At 51.0% G+C, this 20,707-nt stretch overlaps 1 protein-coding gene across 2 annotated transcripts in view; it reads right to left on the reverse strand.

Moving 5' to 3' along the window:
• Positions 1-20,707, reverse strand: part of SYNDIG1 (synapse differentiation inducing 1) — a gene marked incomplete at its 5' end in the record, with an annotated part of 49,628 nt that overhangs the window by 24,032 nt on the left and 4,889 nt on the right. The window contains one exon of one of the 2 annotated variants that reach the window (XM_082645333.1): positions 2,218-2,355. The exons of the other annotated variant lie outside the window; for it this stretch is intronic. Coding sequence (XP_082501459.1) covers positions 2,218-2,355 — 138 coding nt within the window. The remainder of the gene's footprint in view (positions 1-2,217; positions 2,356-20,707) is intronic. 2 annotated transcript variants of the gene reach the window in all.

Genomic DNA, 20,707 nt, shown 5'->3' on the forward strand with positions numbered 1-20,707 from the left:
TATTAAACATCCCGAGTCTAGGAGGCTCTTTTTTTTTTTTTCTTTTTGCGGTATGCGGGCCTCTCACTGTTGTGGCCTCTCCCGTTGCGGAGCACAGGCTCCGGACGCGCAGGCCCAGCAGCCATAGCTCACGGGCCCAGCCGCTCCGCGGCATATGGGATCCTCCCAGACCGGGGCACGAACCCGTATCCCCTGCATCGGCAGGCGGACTCTCAACCACTGCGCCACCAGGGAGGCCCTAGGAGGCTCTTAAGGTGTGAAGGGTAACGTTACTTTCTGAGAAGGAGGATCTCATGCCAGTCTCCTCTACTGTGGCTGGATTTTTATTATATTTACCATCTTTTAGGCAAGGATGCTGTGCACGGCTTGCCCTGCTCCAGAGACAGGCCTGCCCCAGGGTACGTGGAGCAGCCAAGACCAGGGATGACTTCTGCATCCCGGCACGTAGATAACCTTTCCTGGGCGCCCCCCACCCCCAGCCCCCGCTTACCCAGGGCTCACCTGGCCTCTGCCGGCAGGTGACAAGTGACACCAGTGTCCACTTGCATCTCTCTGAACAGGGAGCATCTGCCCTGTGGAATCCATGGTAAAAATATGAGTCCCATTCTACAACTTGGCAATCAGAGCACAGCTCTGGCTTGGAGGGCACCCCCTGGGGGTGATGGGGTTTGTCAGCAGGCCAGGCTGGGAGGCTGGGAGTGGGCCGCCCGCTTCACCCCTCGATGTGTCAAGACTGGGATGCAGGGGGAGGCTGACGTTACACTTGGGCCCTGGTTCTCTGGGCTCTGGCCTCCTGAGCTTCCTTCTGGTGAAACCCTCTTGCCTGTTTGCAGCGCGTTAACCCAGGCTCAGGGCGCAGCTGACACGGGGCGCTGGGCTCTGGGCCTGGGGTCTTCTGGGGACACCGTCTGCACATCGAGGGCATCTGCCCATGCGCTTTTGTCTGGGTCCCGCTGTGCGTCCCGATCCGTGGTGCAGGCAGCGACCACGGCCACTGCTTGGGTCTGGGAGATCCCGGCCCCGCTGCACCCACAGCTTCTCAGGCCCCTGACAGCCCGGAGTCTTGCTCTGCAGCCTCGGCTTGTGCCCCCAGGGCAGAGGCCTCTGGCATGTGTGGGACAAGGTCACAAAAGAGAAGCTCAGACAGATCCTCCAGGTCAAAGCTGGACGTGGAACAGCCACCTGACCCAACCCCAGCGGTGTCGGACGGTCCCCATCACCCCTCCCCGTACCCGTCCATCCTCGAGACGGGACCTCAGAGCAGCGGCCCCGCCATGTCCCTCTGGAAGGCCCTCTGGGGCCCCTCAGTGTCCCTGTGAAGAGGTGCCTGCCCTCAGGGGGCCACCAGTGGGTCCTCTCCTCCCCCTGCTCCTCGTGGGGTCAGGAAAGGGGGGGCAGGGGACACAGGAACACGCATGAAGGGACTCTCCACTCACCCAACAAACCGAATCAGTACAGACAACGGCCAGAAGCAGTGAGAGGCCAGGGGTCTGTTCTCAAGCCCAGAGGAATCAGTGCTTCAAGCGTGAGACCTGGCCAGTTGGCCCGAGAGCCCTGGACGCTGGAGAGGGAGCCCGGTGCCCTGAGGATGCGGTGGGCTCTGGGGCCAGTGGAAGGGGCTGCCTTTGTCTCCCGTCTGGTGGGGATGACGGGTGATGCTGAAACTCATGCTTTAACTGGCAAGTACACATCTTCCTTTGATTAATAACAACGGGAATGTAGATGATTTCTGAATGAAGGCTCCCCATTTGCTAGAGGAAATCTTTCAAAACCTGGGCTCCGTGAAGGCACATGGAGGACGTTTGCTGTGAAAAAGGGCTGGGAATCGACCCTCTTAAAGCACGGAGGTCACGGTTACCCACCAAGACAGGCCGTTTCCTCCAGAACCTTAGTTTGGGATAAGCACACCAGCGCTGCAAGACTGGACTCTATTTTACGTGTGAGCCTTTCACAAAGAAAATCAAACCCGCTTTGCCTCCGTTCCCAATATGTACCAAGTCCGCGCCCAACACGGGGTCAGTCCCGCTGGCGTGGAGGGCGGGCTCCCAGCCCGCTGCTTTCCCAGTGGCCGCTGTCAGAGGATGCGTCCCGGGCCTGATGGGGTGAGGCTGGGCACCCCCTGCCCAGTCCCCCCAGATGGCCCTCTGCCCCGAGCGGGCTCTCCTCGATGGCCTGGGTGCACCAGCCGCGTGCGCGTGATCCACGGGGAGGCCTTACCTCGTGGGACAGGTAGAAGGCAGCGATGCCCAGGGGCCAGAAGCAGCAGAGCATGGAGAAGACGCTAAGGCCCAGGTGGTCCCGCGGGGGCATCACGAGGAAGTTGTCCTCGCTCTCCGTGTCACTGGAGTAGTCGCTCTGCCGGGAGAGACGGGGAGGTTACCAGGGGTCTCTCCATCATCCCCCAAAGTGGGGGTCAGGCCTGGCAAGCCCTCCTGGCAGGTGTGTGTCCCCCACAGGAAGAGAAAAACCCCAAGGATGGGCTCTGGGTTGTTCCACGGGAGATTGAACCTCACAGACCCGCGGATCTCTGGGATGGGGCGCGGACAGCTGGGTGAAGGTTTGACCTTCGGAGGACGGGGCTGGGTGGGAAGCGCACAGGCTGAGCTGGAGTCCACTCTGTTCCGAGACTGCAGGCTGGCTTCAGGCCAAGGCAGGGCAGGTGTTGGGGCCGGGACCTGCCCTGAGCCTCCTTCTTGCCTTAGACTCCGATCTGAGCGAGGACGTCACTGGGCCTGGCCTCAAGCCCGGGTGTCCCTCCTGTTTTGGTTAATCAAACACATGTAAAACTGCCAATCAGAGCCTCTACTCAGCCTGTGCTGGAAGCTTCCTGCTGGACTGTTTGTGTCTCATCTGAGAGAAAACAGGTGAATTTGGAGGGGCTCACTCCAATCGCAAACAGCGACGTTCTCTAGGGGCCCAGGATGGAAGTGGGTGACGCACTGTCCACACAGTACCCAGCTGCCCTCCGCATGTGCACACACACATACAGACACAGACACACACACACAGATACACACACACGGACACAGAGACACACACAGAGACACACACAGACACACACAGACTCACACACATACACACACAGATACATACACGTACACACAGAGACACAAACACACACAGATACACACACAGACACACATGTACACACAGAGACACAGACATACACAGAGACACACACAAACACACACAGACACAAACACACACAAACACACACACACACAAACACACACACACACACACAGAGACACACACACGGACACACACACGCATGCACCCCAGGGCTGCCAGGCTCCTGCCCTGGGGGGTCGCCGTCCCTGGGGTCGTCTTTCCAGGGCCCCGCAGCCCCCCCTCCGCTGGGCCACGTCTGCGGAATCCCTGTCTTTCCTCTGCAGCATCACCTCCCAAACAATAAAGGGAAAGGCCCATCCTCACTGCTGCAGAGAGGGAACGAGCAGCCTTCAGGGAGGCATCTCGCTCGGTGGGACCTGGGGACTGAGGGCTGAGGGGCAGACGCACATCTGCCGGCCCGCAGGGAGGCCAGAGCCTTCAATCCAGGTGAAGGAGGCCAGGCAGGGTCACCAGGACGAGCTGCCCAGGAGGCCCACGGTGTCCACTCTGGGAGCACAGCGCTCGGAGCCTCAGGGCTGGGCTCAACAGCCGAGCTGCCCTTGATGGCCCTCTGCACGGGGTCTGGGGAGGGGACCCTGAAGCGACAGTGGCAGGGCAGGATCCGAGGCCCCCGAGAGACACGGAGGACGCGGCCGAAGGACAGACCCTCCAGCGGATGCGCGTCATTCGACGGGTCTGGATGCACCCAAGCGACAGCTGTCTGTGGGTACTTGCTCAGGCTTTTGGCTTCTGTGGAGTTTTTTGGTTTTGTTTTAGTTTACTAAGGGTTTAAATACCAGGACTGGCTGGATTCTTACTCCAAATCTGGAAATAGCTGCTGTGGCTATTTCTCTTGTTATTTCTGTTTTACAAAGGACACTGCTGGGATCTGGGCGGTTACAGTGTCCCCAAACTACAGAACCGTCTGGCCAGTGGCCACTTACTCCAGACTTCTGTGCTGTCAGCTGTCTGGACACCAGCGTCTGGCCACCAATCAACCCCACTGCCCTTAGTTGCTTCTTGCCTAAAGCTGGGGTGTCCTCTCTGTACCCCTTGGCCCTGGGATTTTGATAACCACTTCTCGACTGGTCTGTTGGTGGCCAGTGGCCAGAGTGGTCAGTGGAAAGTTCCCCAGTCAGAGAGCAGTGTGGTGTGAGCTGAGGCCACAAACCACACAGGGCTGCCTGGGCGTGGACCCCCATCTTTGGAAATAGCTTCAAATGACACCACCGTGCCTGTGAAGCAAAGGTTCCCCCCCACAATCTTCACAGATTTTTCTTTAGAGCATAAGGGAACCACATCTGTAAACTGCAAAGCTGTGGCTACATGGCACCAAAATAACTAGTCAATTTTCATTACAATAGGTTTTTAAAAATTCAGACAAATGACAGGGCAGACAAAAACAGCCCAGCTCTCTGTACCACCTCCCTCCCATCCACGGCAGTGCTGTGGGTACAAGCGGCCGTGGGCATCGCACCACCAGATAGAGGAGAGGAGAGGAGGACCCTGGGGGCGGGTGGCGACAGAGACACCATCAAACCAAGTAGAGAAAACACACCACGCACAGCAGCTGTTTCTGAAAACCCTCTTTGTGGGGCATTGGCTTAGAATATCTGCAAGGCAGGGTGGACGCTTCCAGAGACGTTCACAGTTCACGTGGTTGAAGGAACAGACGCTACGAGGGGGCAGAGCAGTACAGGGGCTGCTGTCCTCCTCCCCCAGCCCACCACTGCCCACACAGTCCGCCTTGTCCATGACCTCCACGCAGGGAGCCGGCTCTCTGTCCCCTGGGGTTTCTTCCTCGGGAAGATTGAATACGAGAATCATAGCACCAGGCAGGACGCACATCAGCCCCGTGAGCACGGCCACGAGGGGGAAGGGGTGCAGGGGCTCGGCCTTGTCCCTCGTCTCTCTCAAGGCCTCACTGTCCCCTCGCCACTGCCCGGCTCCCTGGAGCCCCACTCCCTCCTCATCCCCTGGCCTTCTCTGCTGGCTCATTCTGGGGAGCATCTCTGCGTGGCCTGGGTGGGGGCGGCGGGTGGAGACCAGGATGGACTCGGGATCGGGATTCCCTGTGGAGCCTGCACGGTGTTCCCGACAACACCGCTTCAAAAATGCAAAATCACAGAGGACTCTACGTGGTCGTGGAAAATGGTGACGTAAATGTTTATTCATTGCCCTGGAGAGATGCTTGCAATAACTGAGGGAAAAACCAGGGTAGAAAGTGGAAGAAGTCATATTTCCCCCAGAAAGTCAGAAATTAAGATACTTCTGGGTGGCGGGCATACCAGTGTTTTTTTGTTTGTTTGTTTTTTTTTTTTTTGCATTTCTGGGGTATAGTTTTTCTACAATAAGCAAGGTTATTGGGCAATGAAACTCACCAAGACGCAGACGTGCTGACAGGTGGGGGGCTCCCCCCGCCCTTCGTCCTCCCGTGGAGTGGGATCCCCCAGGGCTTCCCTGAGGCCCTGCTTGGAGACATTGCATCAGGGGCCCAAGGAGCCGCTGGCAGAGCAGGATCGGAACTCAGCACAGCACCCAAGCTCCCTGAGATGCAGGTCAGACCCACCAGGTCACTGAGGGTCAAGATCAGAGGTCTCAGCCCATGGAGCCCACGTCTGTGTTGACTAGCAAGGCACCACCGCCCCATGGAGCTACTTAAATTACCCAAATCACAGATGCCCAACGTAGTTCCTAAGCCACCCTACCACCTGCCAGAGGCTCAGGTGGCACAGGTGGCCAGTGTCCATCACACGGGACAGCACACAGACTGCACAGAGCAGGTACGTGCTGAACGTATGCAGAACTTCCAAGTGCCCTTAGCCGACAAGAAGAGCACCTGAGAAGCAGCCAGGCTCCAGGGTTTGCCCAGAGCGCATGGGAGGAACCGGGCCCCCATTCCACGTGGGCAGTCAGCCCCGCTGCCCCGGGCTCCTCTCCTTCCTGTGAGCCCTAGGGTCCTAACCGTCCCTTCAGGTGGGGCCACAGTGGGAGGACGGTGACTCGGTCAGGTTCAAGGCTGTCTCACCCAGGGCAGCTGATGAACAGAACCGAGGACAAAGGCAGGTGGACACAGCCCCCTATCCTCCTCGTGTCGGTCACAGACCCTCCAGATGTTCTGGGGGTGCAACATCCCGTCCACGTCAGAGGAGTGAGGAGTGTGGGTGAGTGCCGCTGACACCTGGAGCTTCCACAGCCACAGATGGAAGTGCCCCTCCTGACCACTGTCTGGGTTGTAAGCCCTGAAGTCCTTGCAGGGAGGGCACTGGGCCATACTCCCTCACCTGCACTGTCGGGGTAGCCCCACTGGTCCACTTGTGTCCACTTGGGGGTCTTCCATGGGCAGGTGAGCTATGGAAGACCAGATCCCTCAGCATTTGGCAGAATCCTCTGACCCAGGCTCCCCTGGCACCTCAGGCTCACTAGCCTCTCCTTTACCCGGAATCAGATCAATCAAAACCAGACTCTGCTGGGGACCCACTCCATGTATTTCACACAGGGTCATAGATGCAAAGATGTGCAGGGGTCTGGGGGCTCAACAACATGGAACCTGGGGGACATATTTTAGTATCTAAACACGCTGTGCCCTAAATTCTACTGGGGAGCTGTTACTCAACTTTCCTGAATTAATTTAAACACCGTTTTCTCACCAGCTATGGTCTTCAATCCTACGGTTGGATTACGATGACAGGCTCCCTCTAAGACTTGTCCTTCTTCTGACCTGGAAGTGCTCAGGGGTCCTGAGGACAATCCTACAAAACGTTCTCAGGACCCGTCTTAGTTTAGTTCCCCCAGAAGCAGATCGTGAGTCAAGGACTGGGTGCACTTGTTTTCTTGGTAGAGGACCACGGGAAATGCTGGCAGGGAAGAGGGGAGGTGGGACGTGGCCAGACCAGAGCCAGTAAAGGGCGTTTTACCAAGGCAGGTCCTCTGTGGGCGCCTGGAGCCTGGTCCCACTGGGACCTCGGGGGCCATGTGGTAGAGGGAACCCCCGGGGAACCGCCTCCTGGCAGTTTCGGCAAGTGCCTGGGGGCAGAGGTTCTCCCACATTGCAGGCAAGGCTTCAGGGCCCAGAGAAGGTCCTCAGGTGGGCAAAGGCCAGGCCAGGGGGCTTCTCCCGCAGGGGTGATACTTGGGGGTGGGCTGAGAGCATCTGCTGCAGAGGCTGTGGAAGAACTGGGGGGTTAAGACACCTTAAAACTTCAATCAGGGCAAGACCACCACACTCAGCGAACGTCTGGGAGGGTGAGAAGATGGGGACACACAGGAACGTGGACATCCAGGATGATGAATCCCATCTATCTCCAAATAAACAGGCACAAAGAAAAAATACACATTGTGTGTTTTCAAAGACAGAAGACCTGGTTTAAAATGACACTGCATGCATCAGGTAAAACCAACCTGCTTGTAGCAAGCAGTCAATCTATGTTGGAAATTATATTATTTTTTCACTGTCATGTTTTTGTTTTCACAGTGTGGATATAATTAGGTTGTTCACTGGACTTCAGATTTTGTCCAAGAAATTGTGATTCCCCTCTGAAGGCCCCTTGCTCAGTAAGGACGTGGGGGTAGCATGTGCAAAGGCCCTGGGCTGGGAATGAGCACTGTACACACGCAGAGCTATAGGGAATGAGGGGACTTGGTGTGGGAGAGGGGCCCCCAGCAGACCGTGTGGAGTGCGGGCCGCTTTCCACTGCTGCGACCAGGGCTTATCCCACATCAGACAAGAAACCAGGAAATACACACAGACACAGCCCTCCAGGACCAGCCACAGGTGTGGGTGTCACAACCGAGACCAGCCCTGGCATGTCAATTTATCACCTGCGGATCCAGTTTCTAAACGTGAATCCCTGCTTCAAACCTGCATTATTTCCACGTGTGATGTTCTGCACCTAAGAGCTACATGTACAGCTGCATCGCTTCTTTAGATCTTCTTGCTTCCCCTTTATGTTACGTTTGCCAGAGGGTAACCTACGGTTTGCAGATGGAAAGTCCAAGTTATTGATAGTTTTGGCACCGTGGGTTTGGATTGGTCTGAACTAGGACTTGACTCTCAGAGTCACGTGAGTGCAGGGTCAGCACCTGGACTTCCGTGGCCTGGGCGCTCTGCTGGCCTCACCTGGTCCAGGTGGAATGATGCTCATCCTCACTCAGAGAAAGGAGAATGAAAACCACACTAAGATACTATGTTTCACCTATCGAGTTGTCAGCGATGAAAAAGCACAACCAGCCATCCTGTCAGTTAGGCTGTGGGCACACAGCCTGGCTGGATGCAAATTGGTGACACCTTAGGAAGCAGATCTGTCGACATGCAACACAATTAAATACGTGCTGAGTTTTTGGTTCAGTAATCTCAATTCTAGGTATTATTCTGAAGATTCACCTCCAATAATAGAAAAATACATATGCTCAAGGTTATTCATGGCAACCTAGTATGTAATTGCAAGATATTGGAAATGACCTAAATGCCCGTTCGAACGAGAGTGGTTACATAAACTATGAGGCATCCACCGCATGGGATAAAGCGCAGGTGAAAAAAGAGTGTGTGGTAGTGGTGTGAGCTGTTTGGATTGGATTGAGGATGTTAGTTTCTATCTATCTATAAGTAGATAAAAAATAAGTATGTCTGTGTACACACATATGGTTACACAGGTGTGTTTATGTACCTATGTGCTACATGTTTCTCCTGGCTTAGTCTGCCGGAGGGCCTGGGAACAACGCGCCCATCCCCCAGGCGCTGAGAAGACCCAGTGCCTGGACGTTGGTTTCTAGACACGGCTTTCTCCAAAGCCAGGGTGCTTTGGAGAAACGGCTGATTTCAGGGTCAGGGTTGTCAACATCTAAAACAGACTTGGGACAGCTCTCTGCACAGGAAATAATGATAAAATGGCTAATGGATGACAAGCTGTGTCAAAAGGACACAGAGCCTGCCGTCAAATCTGTAACAAAGTGAGAATAAACACACAGTAAATACCATAAAGGATGGACAGGAACCCATTAAGTAAGAATCAATGGTCCAGCCTGAAATGAAGTAATAAATGCCTACAAATAAATGCGGGGGAAGGGAAAACTCTTCCCCACAGCTGAATGCCAGCTAATACATACAGAAGGAACGGTGGGGTTAGGAGCTTGTGAGGGACGTTAAGACCCGTAAGTGAACAACCAGTGACAAGCGGGATGGCCCCTCCTCACACAGCACCTCCTGCAAGACACTTATCAATTCCAGAGAAACGTGGCTCAGCTAGGAGACAGGCAGGCACCGCCTGCAACACGGGATGGAGGACTAAAGAGGCACAGCAAGAAAATGCAAGATGCGGGCTTCCCGGGTGGCACAGTGGTTGAGAGTCCGCCTGTCGATGCAGGGGACACGGGTTCGTGACCCGGTCCGGGAAGATCCCACATGACGTGGAGCGGCTGGGCCCGTAAGCCATGGCCGCTGAGCCTGCGCGTCCGGAGCCTGTGCTCCGCAACGGGAGAGGCCACAACAGGGAGAGGCCCGTGTACCGCAAAAAAAAAAAAAAAGAAAAGAAAATGCAAGATGGGCTCCTGAACTGGATTCTGGGCCTGACTTTTTTTTCCTTTTGCTATAAAGGACAGTGTTGAAAGAACTGGGAAAATGTACATAAGGTCTATAGATGAGATGACAGTATTGTAACGATTTTAATTTCCCGACTTTTATAATTGAACTTGTTTTTAGAAAATACAACTGGCTCATTTAGGGGTAAAAGGACATCTTGTCTGACACTTTCTTGCGAAGAGCTCGGGAAAAACATATGTACATTGAGGGAATGGTAACGCACCCACGGTAAACTGTTAAGATTGAAGGAAACCGGGTGACAACCGTATAGGGATTCTCTGTACCGTTCTTGCAATTCTTCTGTCTGAAATTATTTCGAAAATAAAAAGTCAAAAAACCCCTCACACGTGTGCCATTTTCAGAGGAAAAAAATTATACTTTAAATTGAATTTCTTTCTTTTGGGGATTAAAAATTGCATACACTTTCCCCTCTTTTTTCATTATGCTTTAATGGAAACACTGTGAGCATTGCAGGGAAAAATGAAAAAAATATCAAATTCACTCTTCTCATGACACATGAATAATTCATTTTACACTGGTATTTCATCAAGTTCGTCCTTTTTATGTTTCCACAGAGAAGCTACTTAGTAGTGTTGGATGTCACACACTTGCCCTCAGGAGCTCAGAGACCTGCGGAGCCCAAGGTGACTTCTGGAACAAAGCTAGGGCATTGAGCAGTCAGGAGGCTGCGTGTGCCCACCACCGGGGCCCAGGTGGCAAAGGTCTCCCAGGCAAATCTGGCAGCAGGTGGTTCACTAGGGCCCACAGAGATGCTGCCGAATCTGGCAGCGGGTGGTTCACTAGGGCCCACAGGGATGCTGCCCTTGGCTGAGAGGCGAGGAGGGCGGAGGGCCCAGTAGAGCACGCACCTCCCAGGAACAAGCTATGGAGATACAACATCCATCCACCTGTCCTCACCCATCCGTCCACCCACCAGAAAGGCCCTGATTCCCAAGGAAGCGCAGGAGCTACTTGGTGCCACGGGAGGGGCAGGTGGGAGCCACGTGCCTTCCTCTGAGAGGCTGGCGGCCACCTGCCTCCACGGACCCTCACCTGCCCTCCATCCTAGGCTCCAGAAGCCTCTCTGGCTTGAGTGGGAGTCACGTCTGTGCTGCTCCGGTGAGGGCAGACTGTGGATCCCCCGCCTGGCTTGTTTGACGTCTCCTTCATCTTCTCATAGCATCAGGTACTGGCCAAAGGCACTAGCCCCTGTACAGTGTGAGGCCCTTGGAGCTATGTCTCCCATCTCTGCAGCAAGGAGAAAGCCGTCTGCCCGAAACTTGGGAGCGGGGAGCCCAGAGCCCATCACCCTTCAGCCCCTCGTCACTGACCTTGGCCACTGCCCTGCACATTTGTATGTGCCTATGGCCCACGTGGGCTCCCTAGTTGGTAGAATGAGAATATCTTCTAAACCAAGGGCTGCCTCTGTGCAAGATCCCATTACAGAAAACCTCTGGTTGTATGTCAAGGCACTGGCTGGGCTGTTCTAGGTCATCAGATACCAGCCGTTTTTTAAAAATCACTAATTTCCCAATTTTCTTTACTGTTCTGAAATATGTTGCTTTACTGAAAGGAAAGCATGTATTTAAATTAGTTTGAATAGTTTGAAGATTATAGAGTTTGAAGAGTTATATTATATATTATAGATATTAATATATATAATATATATATTATATATATTATATTATAGAGTTTGAAACTAGTTTGAAGATTATAGAGTATTAAAATTAAATATAAATATTTTATAAATATAAAATATAGAGTATTATAATTTTAATTTTAATACTTATTAAATTAATTATACTTATTAAATTATACTTATTAAAATTAAAATTATAATTTTAATACTCTATAATTTTAATACTCTATATTTTATAAATATAAAATAGAGTATTAAAATTATAGAGTATTATAGAGTATTAGAGTAAAATTAGAGTATTATAGAGTATTAAAATTATAGAGTGTTAAAATTCATTAAAGATGGCCGTATACAATATGTGTATGTATGTATACATATAGAATATTTCACTGTGTGTGTGTGTGTGAGATGTGATGTCACATCTAAAAACTCTTCAACTAAGTCTAGGTCACAGAGATGTATATGTGTAAACACACACACACACACATACACACACACACACACACCCTTTGCAACAATTTTAGACTCACATAAAAGTTTCAAAAATAGAACAGAGTTCCTGTAGGGACTGCAAAGATAGAACAGAGTCCCACATCCTTGACCGCCACCTCTTACATAAGCACGGCCCAGCACCTAAATCACGACACCGGCTCTGTCCAGTGCAAGACCCCCGACCAGCCCCCTCAGCCTGAGGCCCCGAGGGTCACCCAGGTTGCTGGGAGTGTCAGCAGTTCACTCTGTTTTGTTCCTGAGTGATTTTCCACGAGGGGGAGGTGCCGCTGTGTGTTCGTCCGTTTGTCCACCGAAGGGCGTTTAATTCCAGTTTTTGATTCTTACTCATAAAGGCTGTGACGCATTCGTGCAGGTTTCTGTGTGAACATAGGTTTTCATTTCTTTAGAGTAAATACCCGGGAATGGGGTTGCTGGGTTGTTCGGTGTTGGTTTTTTTACAGGAAGATGACCAGTTGTCTTCCGGAGAGGCCTTCCCGCTTCTGCGTCCTCACCAGCACTTGGTGGTGTCAGTTCTCGGCGTTCCGCCATCCTAAGGGCTGTGCAGTGCTGTTTCATCTTGGCTTTAGCCTGCACTTCTCTGAAGGTAGTGATGTTGAACATCTCCTTGTGCTTATTTGCCATTCGTATCTGCTACTTGGTGAAGTGCCTGTTCTCTCCATTACGTGGCAGCTGGCTCCATCCAAACTCTCCTGCAAGTCCCCGTCACCCTTACCTTAGCTTCCGCCTCCCAAATGTAGACACTCTGCCCGCCAGGTGAACTCCCGGTGTTATGAGAAGGGACTCAAAGCTGGCCGATCAGTGGTTGGCCTCCTGTGGGCACCCAGCCCGTGCTAAGGACAGCAGATGGGGCTGTCACGGGGGGACGGTTCCAGCTGGAACGCAGGACAGGGCTGTGAGCCCGTAGGAGCACACTGACCTTCTGTGCACACGGCCCGAAGCCAGGACATAGCCCAAGCCTCCAGCAGCTACACAGCAAGGAGCTCACGTGCCTCCTCTGTGAAGCTGCACCAGTTGCTGAATTTCTGGAAGATAGATGTAGAGGGTCTCAAGCCATTCTCACCTTCTCCCTGCCACCCTGAGGCTAGGCGTGAGGCAGTGACGACTCGTGGAAAGAGGCTGGCCGGGGGAGGGGGCCGGAGAGAGGCAGCCAGTGGCGTAGGTGCTGCCTGGCAGCGCTGGCCGGCCTCGGGGAGGGAGGGTCCAGACAGGGGGTCAGGGAGCTCCAGTCTGCTTCACAGGGGGCAGACCACCTCTGGATTATCCATCTCTCGACTCATTTCAAGAGGGATTCAGAGCGACCAGGATGGTGAGGAGAGTAAAGTGATGCCCTACCGGGAAGAGGGGGACCCCGGGGAGGGCAGGGTTGGGGGTGAGCATTGTCTCCATGTGTTAAGGGCCATCCTTAGAAGAAGGAGAGATGGGTCCTCAGGCATCCAAAGGGGTACAAGAGGCGGCCCATCTCTAGAGAGGGAAACGTTTCCAGGAAGGGTGAGTCTTGTACCTTCTCTGTCTGTGAAGTAGGTTAGAAGCCGCCTGGACCACTGGTCAGCGGAGCTCTCTGTCGTCACTGCTCACACAGTGTGGTCCAGGGGCTGCAGTGTCGGCCTTGCTGGGTGCCGTCAGGAATGCAGACGCCCAGGCCCCACCCCAGCCAGCCGGGACCTGCCCACATGGAGGCTGCCAGGCTCAGGAGAGGTGTTTGGAGGGGGAGTCACAGGGGATGCTCCATCGCTGGGCGGGGGGGTGTCATTCCACCGTCGTGTGTGAGGAACGTCCCCGGTTACCTGCCCTGCTACCTACCTCTGGACAAACGTCCACTTCAGCAAGTAAACAACAACGATGACAAACTGACTGTCACTGCTTCTGTTCTCTGTGCTTGTCCATAAGAAGCACCTCTGACTATGTCCCCGTGACATGATGCTGGTCCTCCCCAGAGGAATGGCATGGCTGTCACTGGGCGCTTTGCTCCCGCTCGACCCCAGGGACACACTGAGGACTGGCCAGGGGCTGAGCAGGACTGTCAGGGCACCGGCTCCTGTCCTCCCTCCCCCTGCAGTTATGGGGCAGTTCTGTCCAGCTAGCATGGCCTCATGATTTCTCTCTTCTAATGAAATGCCAATGGCGCTGTGTTCATAACAGGCTTCATGTCGTGCTTTCTCCTTAGTCCTTATTTGGGGTCTGTCTTTGTTTTTGTGGTTTGTGGGAAACATGGTCTGCTCTTGTGTTTCAGCACAGAGTCAGCTGCTGCCAGGATGCCCCACACGGAGGCCCTGGGGCTGCCGCAGGGTCTACGGGGCGCTAAGTACCAGAGGCCCGGGTCCCGCGTCTGCTCCGTGCACTTGACGTGGGACATTTTTTAAAGCACCTCATTAAACAAAGTCGAGGTCACATAAATGCTCACCAGGAAGATCTCAAGGAGTCTGGGTGCTCACACAGGTAGTGTCTGGCTTCATTTCTATTGAAAAAAGCATGACACTGACCAGGAGGGCTCCTCTGACAGTCATTCATTTACTAAGAGACCAATCGGTACAAAGGATCATTAGGTGCCCACTCGGTGCTGAGCTTGGGGGTGCATCCAGGAGCTCCTGTCTCTGCTCCTTTCCCAGGAGGCTAAACTCCACTCACCCACAGCCCCCGGGGCCATGGGGGCACTGCCCATACCTCAGGTCCCGAGGCCAGGCTGGGCCCCCTCTGTGCTTTGTCTGAAACCCCCTCCTTTCTCGACACCCTGCCCCTTGCTCCCCCGCTGACCGGCTGGTCTCCCAGGGAACGTTTCCTAGTAAATCACGTGCTCGTGAATCCTCGCATTGCGTCTGCTTCTGGGAACCTCAGCCTAAGATGGCTCGGCCGTGTCCGACACGACAGAAAATCATCAAGTAAACACACACACACAGAAACAACGGCGTCTCAGCACTGCGACCCGGATGCTGGCGAGAAGGCAGCCAAGTGAGGGGGAGGAGAGAACACTCTGGGTCTGGAGGGGGCTGCAAAGCCGCCTGGGGGCTGGGAACTCGAGGGGGACCAGGGGCTGGAGGTGGTGGGGACGGAGCGCGAGGCGAGGCGACGGGGGGGCGAGTGCTCACGGGGCCCCCGCGTGGCTGCATTTTATTTAACTCAGTTTGGGTGATCTGCTACCTAACGATGTATCAAAGGGATCAAAGCAAAAGTACTACAGGGGGAGACACAGTAATTGACTAGCTTACCAAAGGCTTGAAAACCTCCCTATTTTCTAGAAGAAACACGAGAGGAAAATCCCATACAATCTACCACATTGAACCACGTCCAGATTTCACCCAGCCTGGGCCAGCAGAGCACGGGATGGTGTGCTGGAGAGACAGGTATCCTCTGGGATCTGACCTCAAGTACGGCTGTCCCTCCACTGCATCCCTGACCCTCCACCACCAAGCCTCCCAGAAACACCACTGCTTTCCCTGCTAAATCCTTCCTGCATCTGCATTTGACAGTGTAGACCTCTCTGGGTAACGTCTTATGTAAGGTTATGACTCCAAGCAACGTGTTCTGTTTCTCAATATACTTCTTTCCACTCTGAGGAATGTTCCCTGACTTCTCAAGTTTTACCTGTTTGATGATTACACAGACGTCCCCCAGACCCCCTGGTGGTTCTCACCTTTCCAGACTTGTCCACACGGCACCACTGCAGGCTGGCATACGTTTTGCTTCACATGACATGAAGACTTACAGGTGCCTCAGATGAACCGTGCAAAGGGAACATTTTCCAACTACCGCTGATGTCAGCAGCACGCACGTCCTGCTGTGTGGATTTGTTCTTTTTTTTTTTCTTTCTTTCTTTTTGTGGTACGCGGGCCTCTCACTGTTGTGGCCTCTCCTGTTGCGGAGCACAGGCTCCAGACACGCAGGCCCAGCGGCCATGGCTCACGGGCACAGCCGCTCCGCGGCATGTGGGATCTTCCCGGACCGGGGCACGAACCCGTGTCCCCTGCATCGGCAGGCGGACTCTCAACCACTGTGCCACCAGGGAAGCCCTGGATTTGTTCTTTAACTGGACAAAGGCTGTTTTCCTAACTTGGCCTCGTGTTTCTCCGGTGACGGGGCTGTGGTGCGCAGTGTGGTTTTCATTATCCAGGAGGAAACAGCCTTCCTCCTGGGACCCTTGCCGACACCCAGGCCAGACCAGGTGGGGCCATCCTGCTTCCTCCCACCTGTGAAGGGGGACAGCACCCTCCCTGGAGACAGGCCCGACAGGAATCCTCAGCACTTTGCACAGTGAGACCTCTTTCTTGCCTCCTCCGTGTCTGTTTCCTCCAGGTGAGTATCAGCACTTAGCACCCACCACCTGGGACCATGAGGAGGATGTGCAGGCCCTCCATCCGGATCGATGGAGTCTCCCTCACCTGCTAACGGTCTGAACAATCTGATGATCCTCGCACCAGCCAAATGCCTCTTGTTAACAAAAATCTAGCTTAACTTCAGCCCACAAGTGCCAGCCACCTGCACCGCCTTCCCCGTGTTAGTTTCTTTTTGCATCTCAGTATTCACAATGCACCCAAACTACCTGTGTGTCAGTCCTGTGAGCTTTTCCTTCTGTTTTTAGGAAACGCTGTGAAATGGTTTGTTAGGGAAAAAATGGAAAATGTTGGCAGTCATGCAGTTGGGCTCATCCTGGATTTCTGTGGTTATTCCGCCACTGTTTCCCGAGCAGCAGGACGGACAGAAAGCTGAACAGACCAGAATATGGGGGTGACACTTCCCACGGTTCCCTTAAAAAGGACGTGGTCATCACCAATACTTCGAATTCAAAGGATGTGTTTCTTCTGACACACTTGAATGCTGATAGTTTCCCACAAACTTTCTTATGACATAATGTCATTATGACGTTATGATGTGGTAGGTGGGAGATGAGGTTTTTGTTACCATGGGCCAAGGTTAAATGGCATTCCCTGGGCTCCAGGCCATGAAGAGTGTTTTCTGCACACGTGGAGGTCACTGAACGCAGGAGTTAGCGGCAGGCCCGTGAGGAGACATGTTTCATGCACTGTCGAGCAAATTTGCCCCTCGGGGACTCCAAAGGATCCTCTTGGTACTGGGTTTTGTTCACATGAGTATTGCTTGAAATAGGTGGACCTTTGGCTAAGCTTGGGGAAACTTTATTAAACCACAATTTGTTATAGAACCAAATTTTACTGGTATTTGTTCAAAATTGAGTATGGAAGAGATTCACCAAAGTCATGGGTCCGCCTTTCACTGTTATTCAAACTGCATTTTACCGTGTTAGCGTTCAGCTCACAGCTACCTGTAAATATGTAAAAGCTGATTTCATTACAATAACTGTAGTCTTACAATGATGAAAGATTCCAGTTCCAGATGGCCACAGATACACGGACGGCTCTCTCCCACTCGCAATTCTGAGTAGGGGCTCAGAAGCCGCAGCCGAGAGATCAGTGTGAGCTTGAACAAGTAAAAAGGCTTTTATTTCCTTGGCACACAAATCTGGTTTGATGTCCCAACCCTTCTGCTTATCGGAAAGTGTTTCAGGGAAATGTGACGAATGATCCCCTTATGTTCTTATGACAGATGGATTTATTATCTCAGAGATCCTCTCCTCATCAAACGGCTATAATTACATGCTCCAGTGCCTTTTCCTGGCACATGTGAGATGAGAATATAAAGATATTGATTTTTATTTTGTAAGAAACATGCCGCAAGTCCCACATTTATATGAGAGTTTTCCTTGACATAGAAAATTAAACCGGTAAATAGCGCACTGCTGTTCCAATCATGCTTATATTTCACACAATATTTTTGAATTTGTCTTTGGAAATCATAAGTATGTAGGATGCCCTCAAAATATTTACTTCGTAAGGGTAAATTTAATTTCCAGATGAGAAGTTATTCCCACAGGCCTCTTTACAGAATGAGGTGGCTGCTGCAGCTTGAACAGTGCTAGATAAGATGTGACTATAGGGAATAAAACAGATTTCCTGTGTGAATGAGCCACGCATAGTTCCAAAGAAACTGGAATATCTAAATACATTTCTTTATTTACAGACTGTCTCAAGGGAGGAAGATGAGTAATTTAATTTCCTAATGCTGTAAGTGGATATATGTCATGTTATTTAAAGATAATTAATTCGATTAAAATTCTTAACCTAACCACAAGCCATCTGTGGGCATTTGAACATATTCTTGTCCATGTCTAGTGCCTGCTGGAAAATGCATCTAGCACTTCAAATAATATCCTGCAAAACTTCTGGTATAACAGAGCCAGGAGGCAGGCAAATCCTGTCCCTGAGAAATGACTGAACAAAATTGTCAAAACAGCCTTGTCAGTGCACTCTGCAGTGACCCAGGGCCAACGATAAACTGAGGGGTGTGTGCTTACAAATCACTGCTAAATTCTGAGTCAGAATAGTGTGAATCTGGGGTGTTCCTGCTCTGGGCTGATCCAAGTCCACCACCAGCTTGGCCATGAAGTATTGCTGCTAGGGTGGTGCTACCCTTGGAGACCAGAAGCTTCACTGCTAGAAGGAGCTGAATTGATTGGGGAGTACAGAGTAGAAACTCCCGTCCCAGATACAAATTGGAAATCTTGCAGCTCTCCCAAACTATGGCTGTAGTCCTGGTTGGGCCAAGTAGCAGACAACAGGATAACTCAAGAATTTAACAAGGAGCTCCTGGAAAGAAGAGGACCACAGGGGCCTGGGGAGCTCTCCTCACATCCCAGGCTGATGTGAGGCTGTGCAAATGCATGTTTGCCACCAAAAGGCAGTAAGAAGAAAAAGAGAGACAACAATAACAAAACCAAGAAACATGCAGAAAACAAAAATCAAAATGGCAGACATAAATCCAACAATATAAAAAATTACAGTTAATGCAAATGGATTAAATACTCCAATCAAAAGACAGAGATTGTAAGACAATGAGAAAAACAAGACCCACCTATGTGTTTTCTATAGAGACACACTATAAATTCTGAGACAAAAATAAACTCAAAGCAAAATGATGGAAAAAGATACCTTGTGCAAACTGTAATAAGAAAGCTGTAGCAGCTATACGAATGCCACACAGAATAGACCTGAAGACAAAAAATATTATTAGGCACAAAGACTGGCATTTTATAATGATAAAATGGTCAATGTTCCAGCAAGATATAACAATTATAAATGTACATGCACCAACCAATAGAGCCCAAAATACATGAGGCAAAAACTGACAAAACTGATGAAACGACCAGGAAGATAAGCAACAAAGACAGAAAACGTGAGCAGCATGGCCAACTCAACTCAACAAACATTCATGGTTCTTCATGCAACGACAAATACAAGTTCCTTCACAAATGCACAAGGCACAATTCCCAGAACACACTGTACATTAGGCCACACATCACATCTCAATAAACTTAGAAGAGAAATTATACAAACTATGTTCTTCAACCATATGAAATTAAGTTAGGAGTAAATGATAGGAAAAATGTGGGAAATCCCTGAAATGTGGGAATTAAACAACACTCTTATAAATAACCCATTAGTAAAATAAATAAATCACAATGCATATTAGATGATATTTTGAACTAAATCGAAAATGAAAACACAACATATCAAAATTTATAGGAGGCAGTTAAAAGAGTGTTTGAAAGTTACAGCTTTAAATACATATATTATGAAGGAAGAAAAATCTCAAATCAGTAACTAAGAAACTAGGTAAACAAGAGCAAATTTAGCCCATAGGAAACGAGAGGAAAATATCATAAATATCTGAGTGAAAATCATTGAAATGGAAAACCGAGAAGCAAGGACAAACCAATGGAAACAGATGATAGATATTTGAAAAGATCAAGGAAATGTATAAACCTTTGGCTAGACTGAGCAAGGAAGAAATGGAAAATCACCAAAATTAGGCATGAAAAGAGGAGACATTACCAACTGTACAGAAAGTGAGAAGATTTAAATGGAATATTATGGACAATGTTATGCTGACAAATTAGGTAACTTGGATAAAATGGGCAAATCCCTAGAATGACACAAATTACTAAAGCTGAGTCAAGAAGAAAGGAAAAGCTAAAGATTTTCTTTAAAATCATAGAGAATTCAGCTCTGATCAGTAATCAAAAATCTTCCCACAGAGAAGAGCCCAGGCCCAAATGCCTTCACTGTGAATATGAACGAATACCTGAGAAGAAAAAGTACCAATGCTGGGCAGAGTATTTCAGAGAGAAGAGGAGGGGACACTTCCCAACTCATCCTATGAGGCCAGGGTCATCCTGACACCAAAGCCAGAAAAAGACAAGAAAAGAAAGCTGTAGTTGTCAAGGACCAAGACCCCTCATGGGCACAGAAATAAACATCCTTACCAAGTTGTTAGCACATTAAATCCAGCAATATTTAAAGAGGAGCAAACACCATGACCATGGGGGATTTACCCCCAAATGAAGGATAGTTTAATATATGAAAATCAGTTAATATAATAGGTCACATAAATACAATAAAGGACAAAAATTCCCAGCATTTGGCAAAATTAAACACCTATTTTTTATATTAAAAAAATTCCTGTTTGACCAAGTCTTGACAAAGGCTGCTCCCTGCACCTGATTAAGAGGCTCAAGAACTTGGTCCTTAATCTGAGTCTGAGCACTGACCCCGAACCAGGAGCGAGGCAAGGACCCCCACTCCCCACCTCTGTCACCAGCGCACGTGAGGGTCCAGCCCAGGTACAAGGCAAACAAACCAAACCAAACCCGGCCTCCCCGCCCCACCCCAGAGCAGCCTCTCACATCCTCATAGGACACTAAGATCGTGTTTAAAACACTGCCTATTATTTTCGGAGTGATTTCAGTTTCCTCTGGGTCCACTCTTCTATTTCTATTCTTCTGCCTCATTCACGCTTTGGGG

The sequence above is a fragment of the Mesoplodon mirus genome (assembly GCF_964341445.2).
Source record: "Mesoplodon mirus genome assembly, chromosome: 15".
Taxonomy (NCBI): Eukaryota; Metazoa; Chordata; class Mammalia; order Artiodactyla; family Ziphiidae; genus Mesoplodon; species Mesoplodon mirus.